This window comes from Coturnix japonica, chromosome 9, assembly GCF_054131305.1.
Source record: "Coturnix japonica strain WE chromosome 9, WE-NBRP24, whole genome shotgun sequence".
Classification (NCBI taxonomy): Eukaryota; Metazoa; Chordata; class Aves; order Galliformes; family Phasianidae; genus Coturnix; species Coturnix japonica.
The window spans coordinates 20928952-20948976 of NC_140671.1; the positions used below are offsets into that span (position 1 = coordinate 20928952).

At 50.4% G+C, this 20025-nt stretch overlaps 2 protein-coding genes across 6 annotated transcripts; both read left to right on the top strand.

Annotated features, from left to right (window-relative positions):
• The first annotated feature begins 197 nt into the window (after positions 1 to 197).
• On the top strand, positions 198 to 3239 carry LOC146759799 (E3 ubiquitin-protein ligase PHF7-like). Of its 4 annotated transcripts, XM_085509312.1 has the most exons (9): positions 198 to 280; positions 608 to 699; positions 795 to 896; positions 1073 to 1197; positions 1385 to 1547; positions 1644 to 1750; positions 1974 to 2087; positions 2213 to 2331; positions 2464 to 3239. In XM_085509312.1, the coding sequence occupies exons 1-9, from the start codon at positions 229 to 231 to the stop codon at positions 3180 to 3182; spliced, it is 1593 nt and encodes a 530-aa protein (XP_085365438.1). In that variant the 5' UTR covers positions 198 to 228; the 3' UTR covers positions 3183 to 3239. The 4 variants fall into 4 exon arrangements, with proteins under 4 accessions (XP_085365438.1, XP_085365437.1, XP_085365436.1 ...); XM_085509311.1 differs by having other exon boundaries at positions 1385 to 1750; XM_085509310.1 differs by having other exon boundaries at positions 608 to 896; positions 1385 to 1750.
• Positions 3240 to 8894: 5655 nt separating this feature from the next.
• On the top strand, positions 8895 to 11936 carry LOC146759800 (E3 ubiquitin-protein ligase PHF7-like). Of its 2 annotated transcripts, XM_085509314.1 has the most exons (9): positions 8895 to 8977; positions 9305 to 9396; positions 9492 to 9593; positions 9770 to 9894; positions 10082 to 10244; positions 10341 to 10447; positions 10671 to 10784; positions 10910 to 11028; positions 11161 to 11936. In XM_085509314.1, the coding sequence occupies exons 1-9, from the start codon at positions 8926 to 8928 to the stop codon at positions 11877 to 11879; spliced, it is 1593 nt and encodes a 530-aa protein (XP_085365440.1). In that variant the 5' UTR covers positions 8895 to 8925; the 3' UTR covers positions 11880 to 11936. The 2 variants fall into 2 exon arrangements, with proteins under 2 accessions (XP_085365440.1, XP_085365439.1); XM_085509313.1 differs by having other exon boundaries at positions 10082 to 10447.
• Positions 11937 to 20025: the final 8089 nt, after the last annotated feature.

Here is a 20025-nt window from a genome sequence, read left to right on the forward strand (position 1 = left end):
AACCGTGGCCAAGCTCAGGCCCTGATTCAGTGCGACTTGGTGAGGTGCGGAGAGGGCAGGGACGAAGGGGCTGCCTGAGGCTGACAGTGGGAGGAGGGCTCCCACCCCTCAGAGGACTGAGCTGTAAACTCACCTTCATCCTGCTTCTCCCTCAGAGTTGGCAGAGGTGCGTGCGGAGGAGAAAGCCCAGCGCTGCCGGAGCTGAAACTCTGCAAGTGCTCGCTGACGATGCGCGCCACGTTCTCATGGATTCGGGACGCTCCCCGCTTGTGGGAACCTGGTGAGAGACAAGTATCCCTGTTAGCAGCAACCACGCTGCCAGGCACAGGCCTTATGATGCTCAGCCTGTGGCTAAGCGGGTAGGCAGGTGTGCTCTGGGACTCCCCAGCCACTGCAGGCAGGGCCCCTCTGCTCCTTGGCCTTGGGGGACCCGCTTGGCCTGTGGCTGCCTGCTGGGACCAATGGGCTCTCAATGCTCCGTTTCCCTGCACTGCCTTCAGCCCCATCCCTTATCCAGCAGGGCAGGCACAGTGCAGGCCCCTGGGGACAGCCCTCAGGGACACCTGGCCCTGCACCGTGCTCACTGCTTTTGCTCTCTCCTCTCCAGCATGCATGCTGTGCGGCCAGACCTATGCCGATCCGGACATCTGTGGGCCCAAGCAGCTGGAGTTTGGGATATGTGCTCATGTGTTCTGTATGGTGAGTTCCCCCGGGGCTCCCTCCTTTCGCCTTCCTCCAAGCAATGCTTCCTTCCTTTCTGTCCTCACACCATCCTGCTCTTTTCTCTTGAACAGGCATTTTCCAACGGCCTTTTCCAGCAGGCAAGAATTGTCGACAGAACGGCAGAGGTGACCCCAGAAGACGTCCAACGCGTAATCCAGGAAGCGGAGCACAAGGTGAGGACCTGACTGGAGCAGGCTGGTTTGGGCCAGGAGAGGCTCCTCAAGCTTAGCCTGGTCCTGAGAAAGCCTTCCCGGCCTGCATCCTGTGTCCTGAGCCCTGCCCAGAGGCAGGAGGTCCAGCAGCAAAGGCCCTGAGCTTGCTCCTGATGACGCTGCTCTGCTCCTTCCAGCACTGCTTCATTTGTGGCGAACTGGGGGCCCCCATCACCTGTGCAGAGACGGGCTGTGAACAGAGTTTCCATCTGTCCTGTACCCGGCAGGGTGAATGTGTCACCCAGTACTTTGGAGAGTACAGGTAAGGGCTGCCAGGCCTCACCTGAGCCTACAACCCCTGCTTTCAATACAAGCCAAGAAAGTGAGGAACCTGCTGTGACACCTCTCAGCAGCCTGCAGAGCCAGGGCCAAGGCCCAGGGCTCCTTCCTGTTCTTCTGCCCCACTTGCAGCTCTCCTCACCTTGCTTGTCCCTTCTGTCTTCCCCCAGTTCATTCTGCCAGCAGCACAGCCCTAAGCAGGCTGCGGAGGCGGCTCCAGAGCAGAATACCAACTGCATTATCTGCATGGAGCCAGTGGAGGACAAGAAGTCCTACCTCACCCTGGTGTGCCCAGCCTGCAAGCACGCCTGGTTCCACCGGGCCTGCATCCAGGTAGGAGCCCTCTCCTCAAACAGCGGGCAAGAAGCAGCGGGCTGCCAACAGCACCCGAGCCTGCTCCCACTCCCACTGACTGTGTTTCTGCTACAGGGACAGGCCATCCGTGCAGGCGTCAACTGCTTTCAGTGCCCCCTCTGCAGAGATACGGATGCCTTTCTATCCGACATGCTTGTCATGGGCATCCGAATCCCACTCAGGTTGGTGTTTTTCTTCTGGCTCTTGAGACATGAGGGCACCAGAGCTGCACCTGCCCAGGGAGTGCTCACGCAGGCAAAGCCCTAGGCTGCCCATGAACCCTGGCTGCCCTCAGTCTTACAGAGAAGCTGGAAATGGGATTGGGGTAGAAGAACAGTGCTGCTCTGGGTCAGCCTTAGTCCAGGGGCAGTGGGAGCTCATCACGTATTCTCCATTCTCTGGCAGCGGGCCAACGTGGGAGGATGACAACGCATACGCATCGCTGGGATTGAGACACGAGCGCTGCGATGCCAGTGATTGCCTTTACCCACTAGGCAGGGAGCAGGCAGAGGGAGAGGGGTGAGTTACCTCAGCAGCCCTCTGGGGCTACACATGGGATCTCAGCCTCACCACAGGCTATCGGAACGAGCATCCTTGGCTCAGCTGCCTTTGTCCTCACAGACACAACCCGTTTGTTTCTCCAGGCCCTGGGAGCTGCTCCTGTGCAGCTCTTGTGCTGCGGAAGGCACTCACCGGCGCTGCTCCTACCTGAGCAATGACGCAGATGCTTGGGAGTGCAAAGCCTGTGCTGGTGTGGGCACCGGTAAGAAGCAAATAGCCAGGCGGGGGGCAGGCAAGGCCTGACAGTGGGTGCATGGGGCAGCCTGGCCAGAGACTCTCTGGCCACAACAGGGCAAGAGGTCCATCCTGCTGACTTTCCTGCCTCTGCTTACAGCCTCCAGTGTAAACTCAGAGGTCACCGGCCCCAGCACTCTCAGCCAGCGTGGACTGCTGCCATCCCACGACACCACAGTTCCTGAGAGCAGCAGCTCCAGCACTGCCAGCCAGGCAGCAACAGGGCCTGTTCACAGTTCCCAGGTGCCTGAGAGCGGCAGCCAGTCCAGCCAGCCCGGGACAGCCCAAATGGATGAAGACATCCATAATCATCCCCGAGGTTGCCATGGGAGCAGCCATGCTGACAGATGCCCCACAACATCATCCAGGCAGAGGGCATCACTTTCTTCAAGGGCTTCCCTGGCAGTTGGCAGCTGCAGGTCCAGACTGGGTGAGCGGACTCGGACACGAAGCCGCACTCCAATACAATCTCAGGTCCTGGATTCCCACAGCCATCCCCGGAGGCTCTCCCGGAGGAGCCAGGCACCAGCTGCAAGGGCTGAGAGTGGCTTGCAACACTACACCAGAAGGGGAGCACTGCGGCCATCAGGGGATTCCCCAGCGGCTGGTCGCAGAAGACAGACCAGGCAGCAGGCCCAGACACGAAGCCGCTCCCCTGTGGAACGTCGGCCTGCAGAATCCCGGGGCCAGCTCCATAGACACCACAGGAGCCAGTCCAGGCGACGAGGGCCAGCCCAGGTGCAAAGCCGCACCTGGGGACGTCAGGCTGAGAATGCCCACAGCCAACCCCAAAGATGCCACAGAAGTAGGCGAACATGACCAACACATGTTAGCTCTGGTCCTCAGAGGCCAGCACAATAAAAACTGAAGATCTTATACACATTTCTCAGTGAGGTTCTTGTACGCTTTTCACAAGGTAGCATGTGCCTGGGGCTGGAAGCACAGGGTTGTGTTCTCCCAGGCACCTATCCCCCCATACCTTCCTTCCCATCCCTGGGTCTAGGCAGTGCTGGGTTCCAGCCCCAGCTCCACTGGGGCTCAGTATCTCCAGTGCCCACAGGTCAAGGCCGTGATAGAAGGGGCAGCTCTGTTCTGGTGGTGCTTCTGGCCTTGGGGCTGTCACTGCATTCATGGCATGAAAGTTGCCTCCCACACCACCCCACCAGCCAGCTGTGGGCTTGGCCAGTGCCTGCCTGTACTCTACTCATGCAATGGCATTGCTGCAATGGCAGCAGGTCTGAGTGGTGGTTCTGCTTTGGGGATGCTACGGTGTGTCGAGTGCCTGAACCACTAAGTTCTGTACCAAAGTCATTTTTATGCTTCCCATATGAGTCCTTTAGGCTTGCTTCAGGTACACCCGGGCTCCGTCTCCAGGCAGAGGAGCCAGTTTATTCTCAGCCTTTTGGCAGAGAGGAGGTGTTGCAGCCTCTGATGATCTTCGTGGCCCTCTTCCAATGTCCTTGTGATGGATGCCCCGGAACTGGGTGCAGTATACCCACAAGAGCGGAGTAGAGGAGCAGAATCCTCTACTACTCTGTTGTTCCTGTATGAACACTACAGCTGATAACACTTCTTGTATATACAATGGCCACCCATCACCTTCTTGATGCAGCTGTCTGCAGAAATATCCCATGGGCCTGAAATATCTTCCATGAGCCAGTGTGTTCTTTTAGCACGTCCAGAACAGGGTGACACCTTCCGTGCACGTGTCAGTCAAAAGGCTTTTCGAGATTTGAAACGTTAGAGCTGCTTTCAATTGAATAAAGGCAGTTTGCCGTTATAGGTTCCATTCCAAGAATTCTCCTTCTCCTTTATTGGCTTAAGCTCACAAAGGTTTAATGCTCAGTCCGTAACTTGTTATTCTTCATCTACACCATCCTGCTACACCTATCTTAAGAAAGCGTGCCATTCCTGTTTTGAGTTTGGCTCTGTTGGTTGATGCATTGCCTCCTTTCTCTCAGTCCCCAGGTTTTGGTTTCCTTGAGTGATGATACAACATACATACACCACAGGCTGGGATTTCTTCTTTGGTGAAGAAGAATTGTTTTGGGCTGCATATAATACACGTAATGTATCCAGTGTACTCAACCAACAGATTCTTTATGTTTTCATTGAAATACCTTCAAAAGAGAGAGCAACAAAAGATATAATAATAGTGGGAGACAATAACCTGTTCCTTGTGAAACTAATGCATCGGTCTACTTTGATGGAAGTGGTTACTTGTGTCTGTCTATGACGAAGTGATGGCATTGACTGACGAAGGGAAGGCGACCGATGTAATTTACCTGGACTTGAGCAAGGCCTTTAACACGGTTCCCTCACTGAATCCTCATCTCCAATTTGGAGGGATGTGGATTTGATGGGAGAATCACTTGATGGATAAGAAAGTGGTTGAAAGGCTGCAGACAGAGGGTGGTGATCAATGGCTCTATGTCCAGGTGGGGGCCAGTAACAAGTTGCATCCCCCAGGGATCTGTCCTGAGACCGGTTTTCTTTAACATCTCTATCAATGACATCTACGATGGAATGGAGTGCGCTCACAGCAAGTTTGCTGATGACACCAAGCTGAGCGATGTGGTGGACATGGAGGAAGGAAGGGATGCCATTCAGAGGGATCTTGACAGGCTTGAAAGGTGGGCCCGGGTAAACCTAATGAGGTTCTACATGGCAAAGTGCAAAGTTCTCCACTTGGGCTGGAAGAACCCCAGACACCTGTAAAGACTGGGGGGAGCAGTCCTTGAGAGCAGCTCGGCAGAGAAAGACCTGGGGGTCCTGATAGATGAGAAAATTAACATGAGTCAGCAGTGTGCTCTTGCAGTTTGGAAAGCAAATGGGATCCTAGGCTCCATCAGGAGAGGGGTGGCCAGCAGGGATAGGGAGGTGATTGTCCCTCTCTACTCTGCTCTTGTGAGGCCCCATCTGCAATACTGTGTCCAGGTATGGAGCTCTCAGTACAAGAAAGACATAGAGCTGTTGGAGAGGGTCCAGAGGAGGGCCATGAGGATGGTCAGGGGGCTGGAGCACCTGTCCTATGAGGACAGGCTGAGGGAGCTGGGCTTGTTCAGCCTGGAGAAAAGAAGACTGCAGGGTGACCTCACTGCAGCCTTTCAGTACCTGAAGGGTACCTATAAACAGGGAGGGAGAAAACTCTTTGAAAGGACTGATAATAGTAGGACAAGGGGAAATGGTTTTAAGTGGAAAAAGGGAAGATTTAGGTTGGATGTTAGGGGTAAGTTCTTTACTAGGAGAGTGGTGAGGTCCTGGAAAAGGCTTCCCAGGGATGTTGTGGATGACCCGTCGGTGGAGGTGTTCAAGGCCAGGTTGGATGGGGCCTTGGGCAACCTAATCTAGTAAACATGGAAGATTGGTGGCCCTGCCGGGCAGGGGTGTTGGAGTTTCATGATCCTTGAAGTCCCTTCCAACCCGGGTCATTCTGTGATTCTATTACAGTTCTTAGGGAGGTCTCAAGGAGTTGTTGGTCAGAGATCTTTGATGAGATTTTACTCTCTCTGTGGCTCATTCTTGAAAATAGATCCAAATGTATGCACGGCCAAAGAGCGATGACACATACAAGGCACGACTGGGAAGCCAGAGATTGTTTCTCTGGTAGGATGGGGCTTATAGGAACCTGGTAAAGAGACGCAATCAATTGTTTGATTTGAATATCTGATGGCAACTCCCTACATTCCATTTGAGAATGTCTTTAAGTCAACTGACAATGGAGACACAAATACTCCAAAAACATCAGTTATTTTTTAGGCACTCCTGAAAACCATTCCCAAATTGCTTAATTAAAATGGAATGCACAGGTGCGTATGTTTTGCTATTCACAGGACTGTGTTTATCCAGTGTATCAGAATTCATAAAATGATTTGCCATGATTTGAGTTAGCACTACGCTGCACCCTACTCACGCCCTGGTTGCAGCCCAGGCAGAACTGATCACACGTCAATGTTTAGACACAGGTGAACAGTTAGTGCTCTAAATGAAAGCTCTCCCAGGCTTTTCTGACCACATGGCCTGTGTTTCTATAGCACCTTCTAATATTCTTTAAAATATCTGATCTATTTTTCTTCACTGTCAATGTGAACACTATCAAAGTGAACGCTACCAACTAATAGCTGCCATAGACAATGGGAGTCCTCAGCAATGCTACTGGGCATTTAGATTTGTATTTCATTCATGGATTCTTAACAGAGGCTACATCATGACAACACTACAGGTCCAACACCCATGACTAAGTACCACAATGTGAAGCACCGCAACCTGTGGATTTTTAAGCACATCTAGTAACTTACCCTAGCCAGTTCTCTGCTATCACTTTGCTGACAAGAACTAACAGAACATTCAAAACAGTGCTAGATGTCATTCCATTCAACGATAATAACACCGAAAATGTCTTAAAATTAATTAAAAGAAAAAAATAAATTAATAAAGGGGCTAGACCTAATGTGTTAGGAGCTGTATTTCAGGGAAAACAAACAAACAAACAAACAAACAAATAAATAAATAAATACAACAACAACAACAACAACAAAAAAAGTAGAAAATATTGTAAGAATGCTGCATCCTCTTTTCTTCCTTCGGAAACTCACCGTAATGATGGCAGAAATAATCATATAGACACGAGGTGAAGGGGTGATTCTGAGAGATCAAAACCAGCACATTCTGGTTATGTAAGCACATCTTTCTAAAAAATGATCAAAATAGGCAATTCCCAGCAATCTTAACTTACTGGGAAGAAAAAGAGAATATGGTCTTTAATCCTTTAACGACATACAGTTATGTTACCTGTGCAGCACCTATAGAGGCAAGGTCTACGTTTGCTTGTATTACACAGATTTCCATGGAACACGGTTGACCAGATCTTTCAGCATCCCAAAAACGAGTCATTGCACAGAGGCGCTGTTCCACTGGACAACAGTAAAGGGAATAACTGAGTCCAGCAGCTGCTTTACACAGCACAAGTCTCGGTCAAATCTGTCGTATCTATGTAATGCGTATCTACGCAATACTCACGTGCAGAAAATACCAAACAGAAACATAAAATTAGTAACACAGAACTTTGTATATTCAAAGCTTCAGCCCTAACTTTAACAGGTGCTCTCCACTACTGAAATTCGGTATTCCCGGCAAGGCGTTGGGAGAGAATAAAAGTCTTACAGGAAGGAAGCTCTTCCAACTCTGTCACTGGAAACTCAACACATTTCAAATCAAATAAAATCAAGAGGAGCTCTACTCCTTAAGTGGAACCAAGTAAAAACACATTATTTATAAAATATACCATTCCTTGGGTGAAACAGGTGGTGACTAGTGATGAAAAAAGAGAGTGTGCAAAGTGTCTGAATGGGCCGGGTCTTTTAGCCACTGTCTATTTTTACTAAAAGTCTAAGAAGGATATTTGACCAAATAATTTTAGAACTCACTATTTTGTTTTGTTATTACCAAAACAGGCAACTTTGTCAAGATTTCCTGATTACTTGTTCCATCTAAGAACTCTAAGTCAAGTTCTTCCCAGTCTCTCTGACCTTATAACACAGCCGCTATGTATAGAAAATGCACTCAACAGCAAAATATGAGTGTTTCTTCTCAGAAAGCTTAACTTTTCATTCACAGTGAACGTTGCTCTCCTCCTTTTCAAGAAAAGTTTGCCTTGGGCATTGCCCTTGCCCACAAGAAACACAGAAGTCGTGAGCTTGCATCTCTGAAGCTTATTAACCTATCATAAATTCATAAAGATAGAAAGTGTCAACAGTGAAATCAGAATATGTCCGCTGCAAGCCCAAAGCACTGAACAAAGGGAAGCAAATGACTGGGAAACTGCACAGACCTAACTGGCTGTGTCGCAGCAATTAAGACTTTCTGAGGTCTTGCATGCGTATTGCAATGGCAATCAAATACACAACAAGTAGACTTTGCTGCTGTGTGCAGCCATAATCCTTTCAAGCATGCGTGTCCACCATTTAAGCCATGCAAGGACCTGCCAAATCCATAATGAGTGAAGAAGAATGGCCTTTGACCACATGTAAAATACATGTCAGAGGTAGGTTACAGAAGAAAAGATATGTTGTTATTTTTTTAATGTGATTTTTATTAAAACATTCTGGATATGTCAGGAGGGTGCGTGAGTCACACAGTTCCTGTAGCAGCACAAACACATTTGGGCCCATCGGAGAAGAAATCAGGGAGAAGCCCAGCCCTTTAGTCTAGACACAGCCGACAGTGTCCTGCTTGGGTTCTGAGGGCCTTCACCTTCACCCCCCGGGCAGCGGCGACTCTGTCACAGTGGGTGGCAGGGAGCGGCCACTGTGACCCAGGCGCCTGCAAACAGAACAACCGTGGCCAAGCTCAGGCCCTGATTCAGTGCGACTTGGTGAGGTGCGGAGAGGGCAGGGACGAAGGGGCTGCCTGAGGCTGACAGTGGGAGGAGGGCTCCCACCTCTCAGAGGACTGAGCTGTAAACTCACCTTCATCCTGCTTCTCCCTCAGAGTTGGCAGAGGTGCGTGCGGAGGAGAAAGCCCAGCGCTGCCGGAGCTGAAACTCTGCAAGTGCTCGCTGACGATGCGCGCCACGTTCTCATGGATTCGGGACGCTCCCCGCTTGTGGGAACCTGGTGAGAGACAAGTATCCCTGTTAGCAGCAACCACGCTGCCAGGCACAGGCCTTATGATGCTCAGCCTGTGGCTAAGCGGGTAGGCAGGTGTGCTCTGGGACTCCCCAGCCACTGCAGGCAGGGCCCCTCTGCTCCTTGGCCTTGGGGGACCCGCTTGGCCTGTGGCTGCCTGCTGGGACCAATGGGCTCTCAATGCTCCGTTTCCCTGCACTGCCTTCAGCCCCATCCCTTATCCAGCAGGGCAGGCACAGTGCAGGCCCCTGGGGACAGCCCTCAGGGACACCTGGCCCTGCACCGTGCTCACTGCTTTTGCTCTCTCCTCTCCAGCATGCATGCTGTGCGGCCAGACCTATGCCGATCCGGACATCTGTGGGCCCAAGCAGCTGGAGTTTGGGATATGTGCTCATGTGTTCTGTATGGTGAGTTCCCCCGGGGCTCCCTCCTTTCGCCTTCCTCCAAGCAATGCTTCCTTCCTTTCTGTCCTCACACCATCCTGCTCTTTTCTCTTGAACAGGCATTTTCCAACGGCCTTTTCCAGCAGGCAAGAATTGTCGACAGAACGGCAGAGGTGACCCCAGAAGACGTCCAACGCGTAATCCAGGAAGCGGAGCACAAGGTGAGGACCTGACTGGAGCAGGCTGGTTTGGGCCAGGAGAGGCTCCTCAAGCTTAGCCTGGTCCTGAGGAAGCCTTCCCGGCCTGCATCCTGTGTCCTGAGCCCTGCCCAGAGGCAGGAGGTCCAGCAGCAAAGGCCCTGAGCTTGCTCCTGATGACGCTGCTCTGCTCCTTCCAGCACTGCTTCATTTGTGGCGAACTGGGGGCCCCCATCACCTGTGCAGAGACGGGCTGTGAACAGAGTTTCCATCTGTCCTGTACCCGGCAGGGTGAATGTGTCACCCAGTACTTTGGAGAGTACAGGTAAGGGCTGCCAGGCCTCACCTGAGCCTACAACCCCTGCTTTCAATACAAGCCAAGAAAGTGAGGAACCTGCTGTGACACCTCTCAGCAGCCTGCAGAGCCAGGGCCAAGGCCCAGGGCTCCTTCCTGTTCTTCTGCCCCACTTGCAGCTCTCCTCACCTTGCTTGTCCCTTCTGTCTTCCCCCAGTTCATTCTGCCAGCAGCACAGCCCTAAGCAGGCTGCGGAGGCGGCTCCAGAGCAGAATACCAACTGCATTATCTGCATGGAGCCAGTGGAGGACAAGAAGTCCTACCTCACCCTGGTGTGCCCAGCCTGCAAGCACGCCTGGTTCCACCGGGCCTGCATCCAGGTAGGAGCCCTCTCCTCAAACAGCGGGCAAGAAGCAGCGGGCTGCCAACAGCACCCGAGCCTGCTCCCACTCCCACTGACTGTGTTTCTGCTACAGGGACAGGCCATCCGTGCAGGCGTCAACTGCTTTCAGTGCCCCCTCTGCAGAGATACGGATGCCTTTCTATCCGACATGCTTGTCATGGGCATCCGAATCCCACTCAGGTTGGTGTTTTTCTTCTGGCTCTTGAGACATGAGGGCACCAGAGCTGCACCTGCCCAGGGAGTGCTCACGCAGGCAAAGCCCTAGGCTGCCCATGAACTCTGGCTGCCCTCAGTCTTACAGAGAAGCTGGAAATGGGATTGGGGTAGAAGAACAGTGCTGCTCTGGGTCAGCCTTAGTCCAGGGGCAGTGGGAGCTCATCACGTATTCTCCATTCTCTGGCAGCGGGCCAACGTGGGAGGATGACAACGCATACGCATCGCTGGGATTGAGACACGAGCGCTGCGATGCCAGTGATTGCCTTTACCCACTAGGCAGGGAGCAGGCAGAGGGAGAGGGGTGAGTTACCTCAGCAGCCCTCTGGGGCTACACATGGGATCTCAGCCTCACCACAGGCTATTGGAACGAGCATCCTTGGCTCAGCTGCCTTTGTCCTCACAGACACAACCCGTTTGTTTCTCCAGGCCCTGGGAGCTGCTCCTGTGCAGCTCTTGTGCTGCGGAAGGCACTCACCGGCGCTGCTCCTACCTGAGCAATGACGCAGATGCTTGGGAGTGCAAAGCCTGTGCTGGTGTGGGCACCGGTAAGAAGCAAATAGCCAGGCGGGGGGCAGGCAAGGCCTGACAGTGGGTGCATGGGGCAGCCTGGCCAGAGACTCTCTGGCCACAACAGGGCAAGAGGTCCATCCTGCTGACTTTCCTGCCTCTGCTTACAGCCTCCAGTGTAAACTCAGAGGTCACCGGCCCCAGCACTCTCAGCCAGCGTGGACTGCTGCCATCCCACGACTCCACAGTTCCTGAGAGCAGCAGCTCCAGCACTGCCAGCCAGGCAGCAACAGGGCCTGTTCACAGTTCCCAGGTGCCTGAGAGCGGCAGCCAGTCCAGCCAGCCCGGGACAGCCCAAATGGATGAAGACATCCATAATCATCCCCGAGGTTGCCATGGGAGCAGCCATGCTGACAGATGCCCCACAACATCATCCAGGCAGAGGGCATCACGGTCCTCAAGGGCTTCCCTGGCAGTTGGCAGCTGCAGGTCCAGACTGGGTGAGCGGACTCGGACACGAAGCCGCACTCCAATACAATCTCAGGTCCTGGATTCCCACAGCCATCCCCGGAGGCTCTCCCGGAGGAGCCAGGCACCAGCTACAAGGGCTGAGAGTGGCTCCCAACACTACACCAGAAGGGGAGCACTGCGGCCATCAGGGGATTCCCCAGCGGCTGGTCGCAGAAGACAGACCAGGCAGCAGGCCCAGACACGAAGCCGCTCCCCTGTGGAACGTCGGCCTGCAGAATCCCGGGGCCAGCTCCATAGACACCACAGGAGCCAGTCCAGGCGACGAGGGCCAGCCCAGGTGCAAAGCCGCACCTGGGGACGTCAGGCTGAGAATGCCCACAGCCAACCCCAAAGATGCCACAGAAGTAGGCGAACATGACCAACACATGTTAGCTCTGGTCCTCAGAGGCCAGCACAATAAAAACTGAAGATCTTATACACATTTCTCAGTGAGGTTCTTGTACGCTTTTCACAAGGTAGCATGTGCCTGGGGCTGGAAGCACAGGGTTGTGTTCTCCCAGGCACCTATCCCCCCATACCTTCCTTCCCATCCCTGGGTCTAGGCAGTGCTGGGTTCCAGCCCCAGCTCCACTGGGGCTCAGTATCTCCAGTGCCCACAGGTCAAGGCCGTGATAGAAGGGGCAGCTCTGTTCTGGTGGTGCTTCTGGCCTTGGGGCTGTCACTGCATTCATGGCATGAAAGTTGCCTCCCACACCACCCCACCAGCCAGCTGTGGGCTTGGCCAGTGCCTGCCTGTACTCTACTCATGCAATGGCATTGCTGCAATGGCAGCAGGTCTGAGTGGTGGTTCTGCTTTGGGGATGCTACGGTGTGTCGAGTGCCTGAACCACTAAGTTCTGTACCAAAGTCATTTTTATGCTTCCCATATGAGTCCTTTAGGCTTGCTTCAGGTACACCCGGGCTCCGTCTCCAGGCAGAGGAGCCAGTTTATTCTCAGCCTTTTGGCAGAGAGGAGGTGTTGCAGCCTCTGATGATCTTCGTGGCCCTCTTCCAATGTCCTTGTGATGGATGCCCCGGAACTGGGTGCAGTATACCCACAAGAGCGGAGTAGAGGAGCAGAATCCTCTACTACTCTGTTGTTCCTGTATGAACACTACAGCTGATAACACTTCTTGTATATACAATGGCCACCCATCACCTTCTTGATGCAGCTGTCTGCAGAAATATCCCATGGGCCTGAAATATCTTCCATGAGCCAGTGTGTTCTTTTAGCACGTCCAGAACAGGGTGACACCTTCCGTGCACGTGTCAGTCAAAAGGCTTTTCGAGATTTGAAACGTTAGAGCTGCTTTCAATTGAATAAAGGCAGTTTGCCGTTATAGGTTCCATTCCAAGAATTCTCCTTCTCCTTTATTGGCTTAAGCTCACAAAGGTTTAATGCTCAGTCCGTAACTTGTTATTCTTCATCTACACCATCCTGCTACACCTATCTTAAGAAAGCGTGCCATTCCTGTTTTGAGTTTGGCTCTGTTGGTTGATGCATTGCCTCCTTTCTCTCAGTCCCCAGGTTTTGGTTTCCTTGAGTGATGATACAACATACATACACCACAGGCTGGGATTTCTTCTTTGGTGAAGAAGAATTGTTTTGGGCTGCATATAATACACGTAATGTATCCAGTGTACTCAACCAACAGATTCTTTATGTTTTCATTGAAATACCTTCAAAAGAGAGAGCAACAAAAGATATAATAATAGTGGGAGACAATAACCTGTTCCTTGTGAAACTAATGCATCGGTCTACTTTGATGGAAGTGGTTACTTGTGTCTGTCTATGACGAAGTGATGGCATTGACTGACGAAGGGAAGGCGACCGATGTAATTTACCTGGACTTGAGCAAGGCCTTTAACACGGTTCCCTCACTGAATCCTCATCTCCAATTTGGAGGGATGTGGATTTGATGGGAGAATCACTTGATGGATAAGAAAGTGGTTGAAAGGCTGCAGACAGAGGGTGGTGATCAATGGCTCTATGTCCAGGTGGGGGCCAGTAACAAGTTGCATCCCCCAGGGATCTGTCCTGAGACCGGTTTTCTTTAACATCTCTATCAATGACATCTACGATGGAATGGAGTGCGCTCACAGCAAGTTTGCTGATGACACCAAGCTGAGCGATGTGGTGGACATGGAGGAAGGAAGGGATGCCATTCAGAGGGATCTTGACAGGCTTGAAAGGTGGGCCCGGGTAAACCTAATGAGGTTCTACATGGCAAAGTGCAAAGTTCTCCACTTGGGCTGGAAGAACCCCAGACACCTGTAAAGACTGGGGGGAGCAGTCCTTGAGAGCAGCTCGGCAGAGAAAGACCTGGGGGTCCTGATAGATGAGAAAATTAACATGAGTCAGCAGTGTGCTCTTGCAGTTTGGAAAGCAAATGGGATCCTAGGCTCCATCAGGAGAGGGGTGGCCAGCAGGGATAGGGAGGTGATTGTCCCTCTCTACTCTGCTCTTGTGAGGCCCCATCTGCAATACTGTGTCCAGGTATGGAGCTCTCAGTACAAGAAAGACATAGAGCTGTTGGAGAGGGTCCAGAGGAGGGCCATGAGGATGGTCAGGGGGCTGGAGCACCTGTCCTATGAGGACAGGCTGAGGGAGCTGGGCTTGTTCAGCCTGGAGAAAAGAAGACTGCAGGGTGACCTCACTGCAGCCTTTCAGTACCTGAAGGGTACCTATAAACAGGGAGGGAGAAAACTCTTTGAAAGGACTGATAATAGTAGGACAAGGGGAAATGGTTTTAAGTGGAAAAAGGGAAGATTTAGGTTGGATGTTAGGGGTAAGTTCTTTACTAGGAGAGTGGTGAGGTCCTGGAAAAGGCTTCCCAGGGATGTTGTGGATGACCCGTCGGTGGAGGTGTTCAAGGCCAGGTTGGATGGGGCCTTGGGCAACCTAATCTAGTAAACATGGAAGATTGGTGGCCCTGCCGGGCAGGGGTGTTGGAGTTTCATGATCCTTGAAGTCCCTTCCAACCCGGGTCATTCTGTGATTCTATTACAGTTCTTAGGGAGGTCTCAAGGAGTTGTTGGTCAGAGATCTTTGATGAGATTTTACTCTCTCTGTGGCTCATTCTTGAAAATAGATCCAAATGTATGCACGGCCAAAGAGCGATGACACATACAAGGCACGACTGGGAAGCCAGAGATTGTTTCTCTGGTAGGATGGGGCTTATAGGAACCTGGTAAAGAGACGCAATCAATTGTTTGATTTGAATATCTGATGGCAACTCCCTACATTCCATTTGAGAATGTCTTTAAGTCAACTGACAATGGAGACACAAATACTCCAAAAACATCAGTTATTTTTTAGGCACTCCTGAAAACCATTCCCAAATTGCTTAATTAAAATGGAATGCACAGGTGCGTATGTTTTGCTATTCACAGGACTGTGTTTATCCAGTGTATCAGAATTCATAAAATGATTTGCCATGATTTGAGTTAGCACTACGCTGCACCCTACTCACGCCCTGGTTGCAGCCCAGGCAGAACTGATCACACGTCAATGTTTAGACACAGGTGAACAGTTAGTGCTCTAAATGAAAGCTCTCCCAGGCTTTTCTGACCACATGGCCTGTGTTTCTATAGCACCTTCTAATATTCTTTAAAATATCTGATCTATTTTTCTTCACTGTCAATGTGAACACTATCAAAGTGAACGCTACCAACTAATAGCTGCCATAGACAATGGGAGTCCTCAGCAATGCTACTGGGCATTTAGATTTGTATTTCATTCATGGATTCTTAACAGAGGCTACATCATGACAACACTACAGGTCCAACACCCATGACTAAGTACCACAATGTGAAGCACCGCAACCTGTGGATTTTTAAGCACATCTAGTAACTTACCCTAGCCAGTTCTCTGCTATCACTTTGCTGACAAGAACTAACAGAACATTCAAAACAGTGCTAGATGTCATTCCATTCAACGATAATAACACCGAAAATGTCTTAAAATTAATTAAAAGAAAAAAATAAATTAATAAAGGGGCTAGACCTAATGTGTTAGGAGCTGTATTTCAGGGAAAACAAACAAACAAACAAACAAACAAATAAATAAATAAATACAACAACAACAACAACAAAAAAAAAAGTAGAAAATATTGTAAGAATGCTGCATCCTCTTTTCTTCCTTCGGAAACTCACCGTAATGATGGCAGAAATAATCATATAGACACGAGGTGAAGGGGTGATTCTGAGAGATCAAAACCAGCACATTCTGGTTATGTAAGCACATCTTTCTAAAAAATGATCAAAATAGGCAATTCCCAGCAATCTTAACTTACTGGGAAGAAAAAGAGAATATGGTCTTTAATCCTTTAACGACATACAGTTATGTTACCTGTGCAGCACCTATAGAGGCAAGGTCTACGTTTGCTTGTATTACACAGATTTCCATGGAACACGGTTGACCAGTGTCACGGGTTACTTAGATTTACCTATGCCCGTGACAGGGGAAGCCACCCCGTGGGCCCCCCTCCCGGGGCCCGGAAAGGAGGGGGAAAAAGGGAGTGGGATAAAACAGCGACAATCTAAGGAGGAAAAACTTATTTTACTAAATATGATACCGAAATACAAGATAACACAATATAATATAATTGAGGCTAACAAATTGAACGAAACAGAGAGAGAGAGTCCCCGAAAACCGAGAGGCCTACTGTGAACTCTAGGCGACACGGCTGGAACGCTTCCCACTCTCCGAGAAGTTCGAGAGAAGAAGGAGGGCACTCCAGCCTGGGAACGAGATTATACAGCGTCCTGGTCCCGTGACTTATCATTAACCCTGTTGTTCTCTGGGATATGTAGTCTTCTTCTGTGGACTGCACATCCAATAGAAGTATCCATACTTTACATGATGTTATGATGTGGAATACTGATACTGATAGCAAAATTACAAAACCATGACATTCCACCCCTTATTCTACATTATTACATCATGGTAAATATATATATACATATATATACACGTATGTAAAATTATGATAGCTAAACAGTAGAATTACATGTAACATAACTAAATGTACAACTATAATAACTAAAATACACTACACATGCAAACATATATACATATAAATACATAAAATTATTGACTGCACTCCCCCAGCATCAAATTCCCTTGTGGCACACATTGAACATCCCCATCCTTCTGCATTACCCACCAAGTGCACCCAGGTCCCTGGGCAAAGACAGTTCCACGGATAGGTTTGCCCTTTCCAGAAGCTGGAAGGACCCAAACAGCTTTTCCCAACATGTTCTTTACATGTACAACAGGGACCTTATCTCCTTCTACAGTGTGTAGGGGGCTAGATTGACTAGGACCATCACGATTGACAGATCCTCTAGTATTCACCAACCAAGTGGCTTCTGCCAGATTCTTCTCCCAGTGCTTAAATGTTCCGCCACCCATTGCTTTCAACATAGTTTTCAACAACCCATTATATCGTTCAATTTTACCAGAAGCTGGTGCATGGTAGGGAATATGATAAATCCACTCAATGCCATGATCTTTGGCCCAAGTATTTATAAGGGAATTTTTAAAATGTGTCCCATTATCAGATTCAATTCTTTCTGGGGTGCCATGTCGCCACAGGACTTGTTTCTCAAGACCTAATATGGTGTTTCGAGCAGTTGCATGGGGTACTGCGTATGTTTCAAGCCACCCAGTGGTTGCCTCTACCATAGTGAGTACATAACACTTACCACTGCGAGATCGTGGCAAGGTGATATAATCAACCTGCCATGCCTCCCCATATTTATACTTTTGCCACCGCCCTTCCTCCCTGAGAGGTTTCATCCTTTTGGCTTGTTTAATTATGGCACATGTTTCACAATCATGAATAATCTGCGCAATAGCGTCCATGGTTAAGTCCACCCCTCGGTCTCTGGCCCACTTATATGTCGCGTCTCTTCCTTGATGACCTGAGGTCTCATGAGCCCATCGAGCTAGAAATAATTCACCCTTATTCTGCCAGTCCAAGTCAATTTGAGCCACCTCAATTTTGGCAGCTTTATCTACCTGATGGTTGTTTTGTTGTTCTTCAGTAGCCCGACTTTTGGGCACATGTGCATCCACATGACGCACCTTTACAACCATATTCTTTGTTCGGGCAGCAATGTCCTTCCATAATTCAGCGGCCCAAACAGATTTACCCTTCCGTTGCCAGTTGTTTTGTTCCCACCTCTGTAACCACCCCCATAAGGCATTTGCCACCATCCATGAGTCAGTATAAAGATACAGCATTGGCCACTTCTCCCGTTCAGCAACATCTAAGGCCAGCTGGACAGCTTTTACCTCTGCAAACTGACTTGATTCTCCCTTACCTTCGGTGGCCTCTGCAACCTGTCGTGTGGGGCTCCACACAGCAGCTTTCCATTTGCGATGCTTCCCTACAATGCGACATGATCCGTCTGTGAATAGGGCATATTTCTTTTCATTTTCTGGTAATTCGTTGTATGGTGGGGCCTCTTTAGCACGTGATACCTCTTCTGCTGGTGATGTTCCAAACCTTTTATCTTCAGGCCAGTCCATGATTACCTCTAGGATTCCTGGACGATTGAGGTTTCCCATTCGCGCTCGCTGTGTAATCAGCGTAATCCACTTGCTCCAGGTGACATCGGTAGCATGATGAGTGAAGGGAACCTGTCCTTTGAACATCCAGTTCAGCACTGGCAGTCGAGGTGCCAAAAGGAGCTGTGTTTCAGTCCCGACTACTTCGGAAGCAGCCCGAACCCCCTCATACGCGGCTAAGATCTCCTTCTCAGTTGGAGTGTAGCACTCTTCAGACCCCTTATATGATCGACTCCAGAATCCCAGGGGTCGGCCTCGGGTCTCTCCTGAGGCTCTTTGCCACAAACTCCAAGTGGGGCCTTTCTCTCCAGCAGCAGTATAGAGGATGTTCTTTACATCCTGTCCAGTCCGTACTGGCCCCAGAGCTACAGCTCGGGCTATCTCTTGTTTAATCTGTTCAAAAGCCTGCTGCTGCTCAGGGCCCCATGCAAAATCGTTCTTCTTCCGCGTCACCTGATAAAGGGGGCTTACAATGAGGCTGTAGTTTGGAATGTGCATCCTCCAAAAGCCTACTGCACCCAGGAAAGATTGTGTCTCTTTCTTGCTAGTTGGTGGAGACATGGCAGTGATTTTGTCGATCACATCTGCTGGGATGTGACGACGTCCATCCTGCCACTTTATACCTAAGAACTGAATTTCCTGGGCAGGTCCTTTTACTTTGCTTCGCTTAATAGCAAAGCCGGCTTGTAGAAGAATTTGGATGATCTGCTCTCCTTTTGTGAAAACCTCTTCTGCTGTATCACCCCACACAACAATGTCATCAATGTACTGCAGGTGTTCAGGAGCACCACCTTGTTCCAGTACAGTTTGGACCAACCCATGGCAAATTGTTGGGCTGTGTTTCCACCCCTGGGGCAAACGGTTCCAAGTATACTGAATGCCCCTCCAGGTGAAGGCAAACTGTGGCTTACATTCTGCAGCCAAAGGAATAGAGAAGAAGGCATTGGCAATGTCAATGGTGGCATACCATTTGGCTGCTTTTGACTCCAGCTCGTACTGGAGTTCCAACATGTCCGGCACAGCAGCGCTCAATGGGGGTGTGACCTCATTCAGGCCACGGTAGTCTACTGTCAGCCTCCATTCTCCACTGGCTTTACGCACTGGCCATATGGGACTGTTAAAAGGTGAGTGAGTTTTACTGATCACTCCCTGATTCTCCAACTGGCGAATCAAATCATGAATGGGGAGCAAGGAATCCCTGTTGGTGCGATACTGCCGTCTGTGCACTGTCTTTGTAGCAATCGGTACCTGCTGCTCTTTTACTCGTAGCAGCCCCACAACAGACGGGTCCTCTGACAGGCCAGGCAAAACAGACAGCTGCTTAATGTTGTCCATATCTACAGCAGCTATCCCAAAGGCCCATCGATACCCCTTAGGATCCTTGAAATGCCCCCTTCTGAGGTAATCAATACCCAGTATACATGGAGCCCCTGGGCCAGTCACAATAGGATGTTTTTGCCAGTCTTTGCCAGTGAGGCTTATTTCAGCCTCCAGCACAGTCAATTCTTGAGAGCCCCCAGTCACTCCAGAAATATGGATTGATTCTGTCCCTTCATGACTGGAGGGCATTAGGGTGCACTGTGCACCGGTATCCACCAGTGCCTTATATTGCTGTGGTTCTGATGTGCCAGGCCATCGAATCCACACAGTCCAATAAACTCTATTATCCCTTTCCCTCCCCTGACTGAGGGCAGGGCCCCTCTATTGGTTACCTGTGATGACTGGAGCAACTCCACTGGTGGTTGGTATGTCTAGTAGTTCTTTCACCCGTGCTCGTAGTGCAGAAGTAGGCTGATCATGCCACTTCCTCATGTCTTCTCCACGGTCACGTAGGTAGCGCCACATGGAAACACGCGGTGCAATCGTACTGTTGTTCTTTGCTCGAGCTGGGAAGCGTGTGCGTTTAACAGCTGAGACTTTTGATGATGCAGGTGAGGAGTAGGACTGG

Excerpts from the sequence above, each read along its gene's own strand:
- LOC146759800 (XM_085509313.1), top strand. The coding sequence starts at position 8,926 with ATGCGCGCCACGTTCTCATGGATTCGGGACGCTCCCCGCTTGTGGGAA. Across the intron at positions 8,978-9,304 it reads TCCCCGCTTGTGGGAACCTG|CATGCATGCTGTGCGGCCAG; the intron begins GTGAGAGACAAG and ends TCTCCTCTCCAG. Across the intron at positions 9,397-9,491 it reads GTGCTCATGTGTTCTGTATG|GCATTTTCCAACGGCCTTTT; the intron begins GTGAGTTCCCCC and ends TCTCTTGAACAG.
- LOC146759799 (XM_085509309.1), top strand. The coding sequence starts at position 462 with ATGGGCTCTCAATGCTCCGTTTCCCTGCACTGCCTTCAGCCCCATCCC. Across the intron at positions 1,751-1,973 it reads GGCATCCGAATCCCACTCAG|CGGGCCAACGTGGGAGGATG; the intron begins GTTGGTGTTTTT and ends ATTCTCTGGCAG. Across the intron at positions 2,332-2,463 it reads CTGTGCTGGTGTGGGCACCG|CCTCCAGTGTAAACTCAGAG; the intron begins GTAAGAAGCAAA and ends CTCTGCTTACAG.